Here is a 15983-nt window from a genome sequence, read left to right as displayed (position 1 = left end):
TTACACAGAGGGTGGTGAATGTCTGGAACTCATTGCCGGGGGAGGTGGTGGGAGCAGATACGATAGCGGCATTTAAGGGGCAACTAAACGAATACATGAATAGGATGGGAATGGAAGGATACAGGCACTGTAAGTGCATACGGTTTTAGTTTCAGCAGGCATCATATTTGGCGCAGGCTTGGAGGGCCGATGGGCCTGTTCCTGTGCAGCACTGTTCTTTGTTCTTTGCTCACCAATGCCTCTCTTTTGGGCGATATTTAATTGGGATAGCTAAGATCAGGCCAGCTCGGAGAGGTGGAACTGAAAAAGCAGCTCCCAGGCCAACATCTCCACCTCACTGTCTTAATGCTGTACACCCAACATAGTGTGTCCACAGCACCACATCATGCACCTCCTCCAATTCACCGGAACACTGGCAGTGCTGCCTCCTCTGGTTGAGAATAAGCTGAAATTCCTCTGGCTTAACATGAGTGCCAAACAACCTCAGCGGAAGATTTGGAGACCACTTACCTGCCTCGTTGACTAACTAAAGAACCTATGACGCAATGTCTGAAAATTAACTGTATCCAGCTGGACAGCATGGTCATTACAACAAAATTAACAATGTAAAGAGCGATCCTCGCAACTTAAGTCAGCAGTGTGCGCTCCCTATGGTAATTGATGCCAGCAATTCACGTCTGCTCAGTAATTTGTATCTGAACAATTATCATCAACAAATGATAGGGCGGCACGGTGGCACAGTGGTGAGCACTGCTGCCTCACAGCGCCAGAGAACCCGATTCGGTTCCAGCCTTGGGTGACTGTGTGGAGTTTGCACATTCTCCCCGTGTCTGCATGGGTTTCCTCCGGGTACTCCGGATTCCCTCCCACTTTCCAAAGATGTGCGGGTTAGGTGGATTGGTCATGCTAAATTGCCCCTTAGTGTCCCAAGATGTGTAGGTTAGATGGATTGGCCATGCTAAATTGCCCCTTAGTGTCCAACGATGTGTAGGTTAGATGGATTGGCCGTGCTAAATTGCCCCTTAGTGTCCAACAATGTGTAGGTTAGGGGGTTAGCAAGATAAATACGTGGGGTTAAGGGAATGAGGCTGGGGGTGGTTCTGGGACAGATGCTCTGTTGGAGAGTCAGTGCAGACCCGATGGACTGAATGGCCTCCTTCTGCGCCCCAGGGATCCTATGATTCTATGAAATAACTGTTTAATTGAAAATTCTTCATAAATAGGTGAAGGCTTCAAATGTAAAATTCTTTTAACCCCTTTGTTTACTTTTGCAGGGACCATCGGGAGTGGAGGGGATCATTGGGGTGCTGGGGGAGATGGGACCAAAGGTAAAGTGTCAACAATCTTGAAGAAACATGCTTTTAAAATACTTTTTCTGATGTATATGGGAATGAAATTGGACTCTGACTGGACAACAAAGAAAATATTCAATGTATTCCTGGTCAGACATGTCACTGATGTGTGAGGTATCCATTTATAGGGAGGTCTTGTGCCGCAGTGGGTAGCGTCCCTGCCTCTGAACCAGAAGCTCTGGGTTCGAGTCCCACCCTAGCACTTGGTGGTCGAGGAAGGTGCGTTCATAACGAGGTCAAACAGGTTTGAGATGTCAACCTGTAAAATCCTTCCAAACACGTCAATGGCTGGCGGTAAGCAGGAGAGACTCCTGGTCAGCCACGCTTGATGTGGAGTAGCGTCCCCTCAAGTTATAAGCCTCTGGCGACAGACTAGAAACCTGTTCCAGGAATTATTACACCTGGAAACAGACGAAAAGTCTGCCTTAGGTAGAGAAAGAGAATTGGAATGGACCCATTTATAGACTGGCCTGCAAGGGGAGGCGATGGCCTAGTGGTATTATTGCTGGACTATTAATCCAGAAACTCAGCTAATATCCTGGGGACCCGGGTTCAAATCCTGCCATGACAGGTGGTGGAATTTGAATTCACTAAAGATATCTGGAATTAAGAATCTACTGATGACCATGAAACCATTGTTGATTGTCAGAAAAACCCATCTAGTTCACTAATGTCCTTTAGGGAAGGAAATCTGCCGTCCTTACCCAGTCTGGCCTACGTGTGGCTCCAGAGCCACAGCAATGTGGTTGACTCTCAACTGCCCTCCAATGGCAACTAGGGATGGGCAATAAATGCTGGCCATCCAGCGATGCCCATGTCCCATGAATGAGTAGAAAAAATGTTGTATCGGGATGGGATGGGGGCTGCATTGGAGTGGAGAGAGGTCATTATTCAAGTCGGGAACTGCATATGAATGTTCATCCCTTAATCCCTACCAATTCTTATTTCCAAAACGCAACATCTGATTCTCTGAATAAAGGGTAAAGCGTCAATAGAAATGGGATTAAGACGATGGGCGGAATTTACCGGCACGTCCGCCCGAGGTTCATACGATTCCGCCCGAGGCTAACCGAGAATGCCATTCTCCGAGCCTTCCCCGCCCCCGGAATCGGGGCGGGTGTGCCGGTAACATTCCGGCTGATGTGACGAAGACATGAAGACATTAGACAAAGTACAGGAAAGATTCACGGGAGTGGGAATGAGGTAATTTGGTTCCCCTAGGTAGATTAGAGCAGCTGGAACTGTCGTCCTTGGAGAACAGCAAGTTAAGAGGAAATTTGATGGAAGCTTTCAAAATCATGCAGGGTCTGGACAGAGTGGATAGGAAAAACCTGTTCCCAATGGTGGAAGGGATGAGAACCAGAGAGACACGGGCAGATGTTTAAGATCTGGAATGCTCTGTCTGAGAGGATGCTGGAGACAGGTTTGACCGGGAATTGGATTTTAATCTGAAGAGGAAGATTGTGCAGGGTTGCACAAGAATTAGAGGCAGAAGTAGGCCATTCAGCTCTTCGAGCCTGCTCTGCCATTTAATATAATCGTGGCAATTCTGCTTACGGTTTCAAAGAACAAAGAACAATACAGCACAGGAACAGGCCCTTCGGCCCTCCAAGCCCGCGCCGCTCCCCGGTCCAGGATTGAATCCTGAATCCAGGATCCCCGCCCAATTTTCCAGCCTATCTACATACCAATATCCTATCCACCGAGCTGTCCCTCACAGCTATGATGCTTTGTTCATTACACCTATTAACTTACCCCCACCCCCCCATTCCAGACCATGTGATCTCCAGGGAGAGGCGAAAACCCAGAGTGAAAAACCCCAGGGCCAATATGGGGAAAAAAAAAAATCTGGGAAATTCCTCTCCGACCCCCTGAGGCGATCGAAACGAGTCCAGGAGATCACAATGGCCCCGATCGGAAAATGCTTCCCAACCCTAGTCATTTCCACTTCCACGAACACCATATGAATTCCCTGCCCCCGAGACAGGTTCCCAACTATCCGCAGTCTCACTCTGTACTGGCACCAGCAAGATGATCGTAGAATGAAGCCTTGAAACGAGAAACCAGGAACAATTAGCCCGCGCCGCTCCCTGGTCCAAACTAGACCACTCTTTTGTATCCCTCCATTCCCACTCCGTTCATATAGCTGTCTAGATAAGTCGTAAACGTTCCCAGTGTGTCCGCCTCCACCACCTTGCCCGGCAACACATTCCAGGCCCCCACGACCCTCTGTGTGAAATATGTCCTTCTGATATCTGTGTTAAACCTCCCCCCCTTCACCTTGAACCTATGACCCCTCGTGAACGTCACCACCGACCCGGGGAAAAGCTTCCCACCGTTCACCCTATCTATGCCTTTCATAATTTTATACACCTCTATTAAGTCTCCCCTCATCCTCCGTCTTTCCAAGGAGAACAACCCCAGTTTCCCCAATCTCTCCTCATAACCAAGCCCCTCCATACCAGGCAACATCCTGGTAAACCTCCTCTGTACTCTCTCCAAAGCCTCCACGTCCTTCTGGTAGTGTGGCGACCAGAACTGGACGCAGTATTCCAAATGCGGCCGAACCAACGTTCTATACATCTGCAACATCAGACCCCAACTTTTATACTCTATGCCCCGTCCTATAAAGGCAAGCATGCCATATGCCTTCTTCACCACCTTCTCCACCTGTGACGTCACCTTCAAAGATCTGTGGACTTGCACACCCAGGTCCCTCTGCGTCTCTACACCCTTTATGGTTCTTCCATTTATCGTGTAGCTCCTCCCTACATTATTCCCACCAAAATGCATCACTTCGCATTTATCAGGATTGAACTCCATCTGCCATTTCCTTGCCCAAATTTCCAGCCTATCTATATCCTTCTGTAGCCTCTGACAATGTTCCTCACTATCTGCAAGTCCTGCCAGTTTTGTGTCGTCCGCAAACTTACTGATCTCCCCAGTTACTCCTTCTTCCAGATCATTTCAACTCCATTAACTGATCAAGTTGAAAGACAAGCAAAGAACAAAGAAAAGTACAGCCCAGGAACAGGCCCTTCGGCCCTCCAAGCCTGTGCCGATCATGATGCCCCAACTAAACTAAAGAAAAAGCCTTCTGCCCTTACTTGGTCCATATCCCTCTATTCCCTCCCTATTCATGCACCCATCCAGATGCCTCTTAAATGGTGCTAATGTGCCTGCTTCCACCACCTCCTCTGGCAGCGCGTTCCAGGCACCCACCACTCTCTGCATGGAAACTTCCCCCCTGCACATCTCCCTTAAACTTTCCCCCCCTCACCTTGAACCTGTGCCCCCTTGTAATTGACACTTCCCCCCTGGGGAAAAGGCCTCTGACTATCCACCCTGTCTATGCCCCTCATAATTGTGTAGACCTCTATCAGGTCTCCCCTCAGCCTCCGTCTTCCCAGTGAAAACAATCCTAGTTTATTCAACCTCTCCTCATCGCCAACACCCTCGAGACCAGGCGACATCCTGGTGAACCTTCTTTGCACTCTCTCCAAAGCTTCCACCTCCTTCTGGTAGTGCGGCAACCAGAACTGCACACAATAGTCCAAATTCGACCTTTCCCAGTTGGTATTATTTAGAACCCCACCTCTAAAAAATCCAGAATATGCAATCCAATTCCTGACCCCAAACTGTGAGCGGCTGCCCTGAAATTGGTGCCATGGGAAGAGGGCGGGGGGGTGAATTGCTCATTCGGGAAGCTGGCATGGGCACAAAGGGCTGAATGGCCTGTGCTGTATCAATTCTGTGATTTAGGGAAGAGTTGGTGCAACACAAGGTTCCCTCACAGTAGCAGGGAAAGCAGAAAACGTGATGTGTATTGACAGCTTATACCAACGAGTTCCAACTTTGGCTCCAGCTATGGCTTTCCCTCTCAATCCTTCTCAGTTGTTCTGCTGGACTCGAAACTGGGTCCACTTGCCACAGATCCCATTTACATTCAAGTCATAACATTGGACACTGAAGGCTGTTTCTGATTTCTTCCGCTCTCTCTGTTTTACAGGGGCTTCCTGGTCCTATTGGTGAGCCTGGACTCACAGGTGAACCAGGAGAGAAGGTATGATTTTCTAATCATCCCGGACTGATTTTCTATGGATAATGGGGGCTTTTGTTTTGCAGCCTGGCTCCTTCATTACAACCCAGTCCAACTGGGCAGTCGGACAGAATAAGCCGGAGTTCCTACAGCGGCCTCCATTCTTCTTGCAAAGGCAGGCAGAAGCGTCCTCACAGTAACCCTCTGTGTGCACAAAGCTTGCGTTCCAGTTGCGAAAATATGCACCTGTTTTTTATCAGATAAAAAACTGATTTTCAGGAAGTGTCGATTTCTGAATGATAGAAAGCAAAATTAGAGAAAGAAACACACACACACACTCACTCACAGACACACACACAGATACACTCACTCACAAACACACACACACTCACTCACAGACACACACACACACACACACACAGACACACACACACACACACTCACTCACACACACTCACTCACAGACACACACAGACACACTCACTCACAGACACACACACTCACTCACAGACACACACACTCTCACACACACTCTCACACACACAGACACACGCACTCACTCACAGACACACACACTCACAGACACACACTCACACACACAGATGCACTCACTCACAAACACACACAGACACACGCACTCACTCACAGACACACAAACTCACTCACAGACACAACACTCACACACACAGATACACTCACTCACAAACACACACACACACACAAGGTGCTTGCTTCTCCAATAGGGCTGGGATAAAGCAGGGGTTATCAGGCAAGAAGAATTTTCCGGCTCCCGAGTTTCCGTTTCCACAGCCGGAATACTGGCTTCCAGCAAAGTTTACTCAGCACCAGATGTGAAATCTGCAGCAGCAGAAATTTTGGAATAACTGTTTTCAAATACACCTCACTATCTGTTAGTAACACATTTATTCACCATGTGAGCTGAGGCGAATAATTCAACACCTGACGTTAAGGGAAACATTCTTCCTGCTCCTTTCACTCCGTGCCCTTCTAAAGGCTTAGGGTGAGATTTTCTGCCCTCCTTCCCTCCATCCATCCCTCCCTCTCTCCCCTCTCCTTTCTTCCCTCCCTCCTTCCCTCTCTCCCCCCTCCCTTCCTTTGTTCCTTCCCTCCCTTAATCCTTCCTTGGTTCCTTCCCTCACTCCCTTCTTTCCTTGGTTCCTTCCCTCACTCCCTTCTTTCCTTGGTTCCTTCCTTCCCTCCCTCCCTTTGTCCTTCCCGTCCTTCCTTCCCTCCCTCCGTCCTTCCTTCCCTCTCTCCTTCCCTCCCTTCCTTCATCCTTCCTTCCCTCCCCCTTCCTTCATCCTTCCTCCATTCCTTCCTTCCCTTCCCTCCTCTCCGTCCATCCTTCCTTCCCTCCTTCTCTCCCCTTCCTCCTTCCTTTCCTCTCTCCAATCTCACTGGTCCCATTGTCTACAGGATTTTGCTTGCGCCACATCCTCTGCCACCAGGAAGCGCACTGGGTGGGGGTGTTGGGTGGGGTGGGGAGCGGGGAGAGGTAGTGGGGGGACTGGAAGATGCCACCAGCAGAAGTTGTGGAAAATTTGGGCTTCAGTGAGTTAAATTTGCTGCCTTGAATGAGCATCGCAGCACAGGAGCACCAGCCAGCTCTTTGACATTGCGTGTCTAAATGAGGACTCAATCTGTGTCTCAACCCCATTTAACCACTGTTTGGTCCACGTTACTCAATAGCCACGCCGAATAAAAATCTATTGACCACATCCTGAAAATTCCAATTAACTCAGCATCCACAACCCTTTGGAAGAGGAATCCCAGAGCCGGCAGTGAAATCCTTCCTCATTTCACCCTCCGTGGCCTGGCTCGGATTTTCAGAGCATGCACTCTTGGATCGAATTCTCCCAATAGAGGAAATAGCTTGTTGCTTTTAACATTTGTCATTTTGAACACCGTTATTCGATTACACTTCACTTTCTAAACTCCAGGGAATATTCGCCGACATTTTCCAGACTCAGGTTATAATTTAACCTATTAAATCCTGGTATAATGCCTACGAATCTGCACTGCACCCTTCCCAGTGCACTCTCTCCACCATGGGCGGCACGGTGGCGCAGTGGTGAGCACTGCTGCCTCACAGCACCAGGGACCCGGGTTCAATTGCAGCCTCGGGTGGAGTTTGCATGTTCTCCCTGTGTCTGCGTGGGTTTCCTCCGGGTGCTCCGGTTTCCTCCCACACTCCAAACATGTGTGGGTTAGGTGCATTGGCCATGCTAAATTGCCCCTTAGTGACCAAAGATGTGCAGGTTAGGTGCATTGGCCATGCTAAATTGCCCCTTAGTGACCAAAGATGTGCAGGTTAGGGGGATTGGCCATGCTAAATTGCCCCTTAGTGACCAAAGATGTGCAGGTTAGGGAGATTGGCCATGCTAAATTGCCCCTTAGTGTCCAAAGATGTGCAGGTTAGGGGGATTGGCCATGCTAAATTGCCCCTTAGTGTCCAAAGATGTGTGGGTTAGGTGCATTGACAATGCTAATTTGCCCCTTTTTGTCAGGGGGATTAGCAGGGTAAATACGTGAGGTTACGGGGATGGGGCCTGGGCGGGATTGTGGTCTGTGCAGACTCGATGGGCCGAATGGCCTCTGTAGGGATTCTCTGATTCTATGATATATATTTCCCGAGGTATAGTGGCCAAAACTGAATACAGAGTTTCAGATGTGGTCTGGTCAGGATTAGAACGGAAGCATCACTCCTTCACTTTTGAATTCCAGTCTCCTTGTGATAATGGCCAACATTCCCTTAGTCTTTCTGACCACTTCTTGCCCCTGTAAAACTGAGTGGTTTTATATCTGGATTCCTTTGCTCCTTTACAACACCGATAATCTAGATGGCCCTTTAGAAGGATGAGAGGGGATGTGATCGAGGTATATCCCAAAAGGGATTGATAAAGTAAATGTAGACCAAATGTTTCCCCTTGTGGGACAATCTCGAACAAAAGGTCACAGGGTATAGGTTGAGAGGCGGTAGATTTAAAACTGAGATGAGGAGGAACTACTTCTCGCAGAGGGTGGTGATTTGTGGAACTTGCTGCCCCAGAGCGCGGTGGAGTCTGAATCATTGAATGGTTTCAAGAAGGAGATAGATATATTACTAATTTAAAAACGGGTTAAAGGGATATGGGGAGCAGGTGGGGAGGTGGATTTGGGACCAGGGAGAGATCAGCCATGATCTGATTGAATGGCGGAGCAGCTCGAAGGGCAGAACTTGCCGACTTCTGTTCCTAATTCCTCTGTCCCTATGTTCCGATGTTCCAATGCCTCTTGCTGTTAAGGAAACATTCCAATGTGTCTGCTTCAGATCTATTTGGAGGGCCTCACATTTCCCCATCTTGCATCCAATCCGCTGCCGTTGTACCAATTCACTGAGACTGTGCATGTCTCTTTGTAATTTCATCCTCCCATTCAGTCAGGTTCCTGTACCTCCAAGTGTCCTGTACAAGCATGGATATACAACTCTCCATTCCATTATCCATAGAACTATGGAATCCCTACAATGCAGAAGGAGGCCATTCGGCCCATTGAGTCTGCACCGACTCTCTGACAGAGCATCTTACCCTGGACCATCCTCCCCATCCTATACCTGTGAACCACATATCTACCATGGTTAATCCACTGAACACCTTTGGACTATAAGGGGCAATTTAATGTGACCAATCCACCTAGCCCACACATCTTTGGACAGTGGGAGGAAACCGGAGCACCCGGAGGAAACCCACGCAGATACTGGGAGAATGTGCAAACTCCACACAGACAGTCAAAGAATCATAGAATCCCTACCGTGCCAAAGAGGCCATTCGGCCCATCGAGTCTGCACCAATTCTCTGACAGAGTATCCCTATCCCCCACCCTATCCCCGTAACCTCACACATTTATTGTGGCTAATCCATCTAATCTACACATCTTGGGACAGTAAGGGGCAATTTAGCACAACCAATCCACCTAACCTGCACATCTTTGGGACTGTGGGAGGAAACCGGAGCACCCGGAGGAAACCCACGCAAACACAGGAAGAATGTGCAAACTCCACACAGACACTGACCCGAGGCCGGAATCGAACCCGGGTCCCTGGCACTGTGAGGCAGCAGTGCTCACCACTGTGCCACCCAAGCACTAATTTGATTTGATTTATTATTTTCACATGCATTAACATACAGTGAAAAGTATTGTTTCTTGCGCGCTATACAGACAAAGCATACCGTTCATAGAGAAGGAAAGGAGAGGGTGCAGAATGTAGGGTTACAGACATAGCTAGGGTGTAGAGAAAGATTAAATTAATGCGAGGTAGGTCCATTCAAAAGTCCGACAGCAGCAGGGAAGAAGCTGTTCTTGAGTCGATTGGTACGTGACCTCAGACTTTTGTATCTTTTTCCCAAAGGAAGAAGGTGGAAGAGATTATATGTATGCTGCAAAGTTGAGACCTCAGTGTGGATCCATGTCCTATGGCTGCCTCCAAATCCTGTTTACCCTTGTGCGGAATCTTAACACATGCTGTCTGGAAGTCCATCTGGACAATACCCGTCAACTCTCCCCTATCCACCGTGCTTTTTTAAATTTGATTTATTATTGTCACATGTATTAGTAGACAGTAAAAAATATTGTTTCTTGCGCACTAAAAAGAGCATACCGTTCATAGAGAAGGAAACAAGAGAGTGCAGAAAGTAGTTTTACAGTCATAGCTAGGGTGTAGAGAAAGATCGGCACGATGGTTAACACTGCTGCCTCACAACACCAGGGACCTGGGTTTGATTCCTGGCTTGGGTCACTGTCTGTGTGGAGTTTGCACATTCTCCCCGTGTCTGCGTGGGTTTCCTCCGGGTGCTCCGGTTTCCTCCCACAGTCTGAAAGACGTGCTGGTTAGGGTGCATTGACCCGAACAAGCGCCGGAGTGTGGCGACAAGGGAATGTCCGGGGTGCGTGGGGTCCTTAATTATGCTGGCTGCTTTGCCGAGGCAGTGGGAAGTGTAGACAGAGTCAATGGATGGGAGGCTGGCAATTCACTCAGAATAATGAAAAGGGTTTTGAATTTTAACTGTGGAATTCAAGGAGTTAACCCGGCCACTTTTGGGAAATTGATTTTTACTCCTCAATTTTGGAAGGCTGTATATCCTTTTAATGGTTATGAATCACAGTTTGACTGTGTTATTTGCTTTCCTGCAAAACACACCAGATCTTTTATAAAATTTATAACGATGTTAATACTTTCTTTAAAGTACTCTGCGTCCAAAAATAAACACAGTTATTCTGCCAGGAAGCTGAAGCTATTTTGGACGAGATTCTAGCTGCTGTTTACTTCGCTTGTTGAAAACTATAAGGACACAGGAGGGAAATACTGGCCAAGGCTGAGGACATTATAAGTGAATTTACATTTGTAATGTTTGGCGTCCATACAAAGATGAACTAAAAACTAAGCTGAGGCTAAAATATTTTGATGTAACAAGGTTATCATTGTTTTGTAGTTGTTTGGTAGGACAGATCCCGAGTATTATTCAAAAAGACACATGCTGTCGAAGCTTTTCATCTTGCACTCATCAGGACAAGAATACCGAATTGTTAAGGGAGCAACAATTTTATACTGCATGAGAATATAATGCAGCGTAGACTCTTATTCCCTTTACAATCTGGTATTTTTGCGAATTGATTTTATGCTAATCAGGTTACTGAGATGCCACTTAGAATCATAGAATCCCAACAGTGCATTCGGCCCATCAAACCTGCACCAACAACAATCCCACCCAGGCCCTATCCCCGTAGCCCCATGTATTTACCCTGCTAGTCCCCCGACAGAACAGAGATGAGGAAAAATGTCTTTACACAGAGACAAGGGGAGGTGATGGCCGAGTGGTATTATCGCTAGACTATTAATCCAGAAACTCAGCTAATGATCTGGGAACCCGGGTTCAAATCCCGCCACGGCAGATGGTGGAATTTGAATTCAATTTTTAAAATCTGGAATTAAGAATCTACTGATGACCATGAAACCATTGGTGATGGTCGGAAAAACCCATCTGGTTCACTGATGTCAAAGGTTGTAAATCTTTGGAATTCTCTTCTCCAGAGGGTTGTGGAAGCTCAGTCATTGAGTAAGTTTAAAGCAGAGATTGATAGATTCCTGATTGACGATACCGTGAAAGGTTAATGGGACAGTGGATGTAAAAGACATTTAAGTGTCCGATCAGCCATGATAGTATTGAAGGACAGAGTGGTCTTGATGGGCTGAATGGCCTAATCTTGTTCCTATGTCCCATGTCAGGTTTCTTGCCCCAGCTTACTGACATTCTGATCTAAGTAATTCCGAATGGATGGACCGGGCAGGCCTTGTCTCCCGGTCAGTTTCATTCGTCCATCTATGTAAAGTGTTAAAATTTGTTTTTGTTCTAAGTAACACAGCAGAGAGCTCAGTTACCGGGGGGGCACAGAGTGAGGGTGATCAATAAGGATTAGAGGGGGTGTGGGGAACAGTTTCTTCACTCAGGGGGTGGTGGGTGTTTGGAATTCACTGCCTGGTTTGGTACTGGAGATGGAAGCCCTCAACTCATTGGAAAGGGACCTGGATCAGTACCTAACCTGCTGGAACCCGCCAGGCTACAACCCAGGAGCTGGAAGGTGGCCTTTTATTTTTTCCTTTTTTGGCCAGCGCAGGCACGATGGGCTGAATGGCCTCTTCCTGTGTCGTAACTTTTCCATGGTTCTATGTTAACCCTGGGGCAAATTTTGAATTAAATTTTATTTTATTGTTGTCACAAGTAGTCTTACATTACATTAGGCTTACATGGGGCGACACGGTGGCACAGTGGTTAGCACTGCTGCCTCAGCACCAGGGACCCAGGTTCGATTCCTGGCTTGGGTCACTGTCTGTGTGGAGTCTGTACGTTCTCCCCGTGTCTGCGTGGGTTTCCTCCGGGTGCTCCGGTTCCCTCCCATAGTCTGGAAGATGTGCGGGTTAGGGTACATTGACCCAAACAGGCTTCGGAGTGTTGGAACTAGGGGATTTTCACAGTAACTTCATTGCAGTGTTAATGTAAGCCTTACTTGTGACTAATAAATAGATAAGCTGTAAACTTTGAACATTAACACTGCAATGAAGTTATTGTGAAAATCTCCTAGTCGCCACACTCTGGCGCCTGTTTTGGTACACTGGGGGAGAATTTAGCATGGCCCAGCACGTCTTTTGGACTGAAGGAGGAAACTGGAGCACCCGGAGGAAACCCACGCAGACACGGGGAGAATGCGCAGACTCCACACAGACAGTGACCCAAGCCAGGAATCGAAGCCGGGCCCCTGGCACTGTGAGACAGCAGTGCTAATCACCAAACCACACACCTTTAAAGCTGATGTGGTCCTAACTTAAATCCATCCCAAAATACTACAATCATACTAAACACATGGTGGCAAATAGCAAAAGAAAACATCTCCAGTATTTTCCGTTGTTATTTTAATTTTCAAAAGTAGCTGTAATAACTTTGACGGCAACCCGTTGTGATCTCAAGTTAAGAAGGGTTTGTTACCAGCAATATATGGTCTCTCAGAAGGAGAATACACGACTACACTCTCCAATAACTGGCTCTTACTGAGGTTCCTCCCCAGCCCAGGACATCCGCACTTGCACCTGATTGGCTTAGCTTCCATATGGTCCAGGCCGATTACGTGGCCCTAATGGATCACCCCCTTAAAGGGGCCACACTCCCATGGTAGTTTTCCGAATGTGAGTTGGCCTTCTCACTATCCAGCTTAGAGTCAGCAGCAGCATACAGTCGTAGAGGTTTACAGCATGGAAACAGGCCCTTCAGCCCAACTTGTCCATGCCGTCCAGTTTTTAACCACAAAGCTAGTCCCAATTGCCCACGTTTGGCCCATATCCCTCTGTCCCCATCTTCCCCATGTAACTGTCTAAATGCTTTTTAAAAGACAAAATTGTACCCGTCTCTACGACTGCCTCTGACAACTTGTTCCAGATACTCACCACCCTCTGTGTGGAAAAAATTACCCCTCTGGACTCTCTTGTACCTCTCCCCTCTCACCTTAAACCCATGCCCTCTAGTTTTAGACTACCCTACCTTTGGGAAAAGATATTGACTATCTAGCTGATCTGTGCCCCTCATTATTTTGTAGACCTCTATAAGATCACCCCTCAGCCTCCTGCGCTCCAGTGAAAAAAGTCCCGAACTATCCAGCCTCTCTTTATAACTCAAATCATCAAGCCCCGGTATCATCCTAGTAAATCTTTTCTGCACTCTTTCTAGTTTAATAATATCCTTTCTATAATAGGGTGACCAGAACTGTACACAGTATTCCAAGTGTGGCCTTACCAATGTCTTGTACAACTTCAACAAGGTGTCCCAACTCCTGCAATCAATGTTCTGACCAATGAAACCAAGCATGCTGAATGCCTTCTTCACCACTCTGGCACAAGGCACATTCTGAGAATGATCCCTGTGTTTACATGCTAGGAGGCTTTGTGAATTCTCCCCACGTCACAGCAACAGGAGGAGGAGCCTCTGGACGGACAACAGGCATAGGTTCTGACAGATGACTTTTAATCCAAATTAGGACAGAAATTAGGTCGAGGTTCCAACACTACTGTTCCATCCAGTTCCTTCAACCCTTCTGTTTGATTTGGATTTGGACCAAGAGGTGAAAACTGTTTTGCCACAGCATTCCACATGGTTCCCGGAGAGTGCAGGCTGTGAACGTAAGAATTCGGAGCAGGAGCTAAACCATCCAGCCTCTCCAGCCTGTTCTGCCATTCAGCAAGATCATGGGCCAGGTTCCCCAACCTCACCCGCAACCAGGATTCTCCAGTCCCGCTGCAGTGAATAGTCCAGAGCCACAGCAATGTGGTTGTCCCTTAACTGCCCTCTGAAATGACCTGACAAGCCACGCAGTTCATGGGCAATTAGGGAATGGGCAACAAACATTGGGCTTGCCAGCGACATGATAGAATCAAAAAGAAATGCCTTAGGAAAAACCAAAATGTTGTGTTTGATGCGCGATTAATTCACTCAAAAGGCTGGACCGTACTCGGGAAATAAAGGCTTTTATTTGCAACAAGAATAGAGCACACTGCTTAACAATACTATCCCAGACTAAGGGTCACTAGGAAGTAGCAGTGACCTTTATACTCCTATAAGAAGGCGGAGCCAAACGGAGTGTACCACAGAACAATGCTTACAGGTGGAACACCCCAACCCTAACCCCAACAGTAACAAGAGTAACATATGTACAAGTACCCATAGTGATAACCATCTATGGTTCAGTACCCATAGTGATAACCATCTATGGTTCACCACAGTGTTTCTTTTTATTGAGATTGTATTTCCTCTGTAAGATACTCTGCCAATTAACAAGGTTTCAGCAACAGGGGATTTTAGCTCTGATTTTATTGAATCCAATATCTTTTAGGAAAATGGTTGGAAAATACTGTTAGCTGTGTAAAGGTGTCCTTGTGTCATTAATGGTTTTATTTTAATTTTGATAAACGTTTAAATTTAGTATTTAAAGTCTGGCCTGGGATTTACTTATCGCGACTTCGGATGACTCCTCATAATAGACAAATTGCAAACCGTTGTGGCAGCTTGTTTCAAGCTTCCATTTGGAATTTGGGCAGAGAGGCCCTTCCCATCCGCTGTTTCATAACACTGTAGAGCAAACCAATCAGTCATGTTGTTCTGCTCTACCCTCCAAGAAGATCCTGTGAACAAGGTAAATTCTCCCTTGAAGAAGCAGTCAGAGATTCATATGTAAGCAGACACTTTCATTGATGAAAGCATTCCCAGATAAACATTTCCGAATACATTTTTGTCCCAGCAGCAACATCCGCACCTCATGAGCGAATGATAAGGAGTCGTGATTTGTTCTAAATTGAATGATGCAAAAGTATTTATGATGAAGATTTTATGAACGAATGTTGTCATCTTGTAATTTTCGATCTGTACTTCAATCTTCAGGGTGAAATTGGACAACCGGGAGCCAGAGGTGAACAAGGACTCATGGGTCAAAGGGTAAGTGACTGATTTGTTGAATACCAATATAAATAACCTTGTGTTCCCAAAGTCAAACATCACTGCAGAAACTTTCCAGTGGACTATCCCACAGGAGGCCATCGGAGGAGAAACAAAATCTCTCGACTCTTGTAGCCTTGAGGTTCTTGTTTCAAGATCTGAATTCCTGTTTGAGTCTCAACCCTTAGGATAAACCTCTCGGAGTTTCACTTTGCACCCAACTCTCCCTGAAGTGAATTAGTTGGGATAATGGTAACACATTGGAAGATGTTCCAGGAAATCATAGAATCCCTACAGTGCAGAAGGAGGCCATTCAGCCCATCGAGTCTGTAGCGACTCTCTAAAGAGCATCTTACCCATGCCCACTCCCCCCCGTAACCCCATGCATTTAGCATGGCCAATGCACCTAACCTACATATCCTGGGACACTAAGGGGCAATTTAGCAAGGCCAATCCACCTAACTTGCACATCTTTGGACTGTGGGAGGAAACTGGAGCACCCGAATGAAACCCACGCAGACAGGAGAATGTTCAGAATCGGCACAGACAGTGTGGAGAACA

The 15983-nt window shown here is 47.1% G+C and overlaps 1 protein-coding gene across 1 annotated transcript in view; it reads left to right on the top strand.

The window, feature by feature from the left end:
• The window catches only part of col27a1b (collagen, type XXVII, alpha 1b), a 610967-nt gene that overhangs the window by 453134 nt on the left and 141850 nt on the right, over window positions 1-15983 (top strand). Inside the window, exons 39-41 of the mRNA XM_078227545.1 lie at window positions 1275-1328; window positions 5362-5415; window positions 15369-15422. Coding sequence (XP_078083671.1) covers window positions 1275-1328; window positions 5362-5415; window positions 15369-15422 — 162 coding nt within the window. The remainder of the gene's footprint in view (window positions 1-1274; window positions 1329-5361; window positions 5416-15368; window positions 15423-15983) is intronic.

Source organism: Mustelus asterias, chromosome 13 (assembly GCF_964213995.1).
Source record: "Mustelus asterias chromosome 13, sMusAst1.hap1.1, whole genome shotgun sequence".
Lineage (NCBI taxonomy): Eukaryota > Metazoa > Chordata > Chondrichthyes > Carcharhiniformes > Triakidae > Mustelus > Mustelus asterias.
The sequence above is the reverse complement of the archived record's forward strand: the minus strand, read 5'-3'. Positions and strand labels throughout refer to the sequence as shown.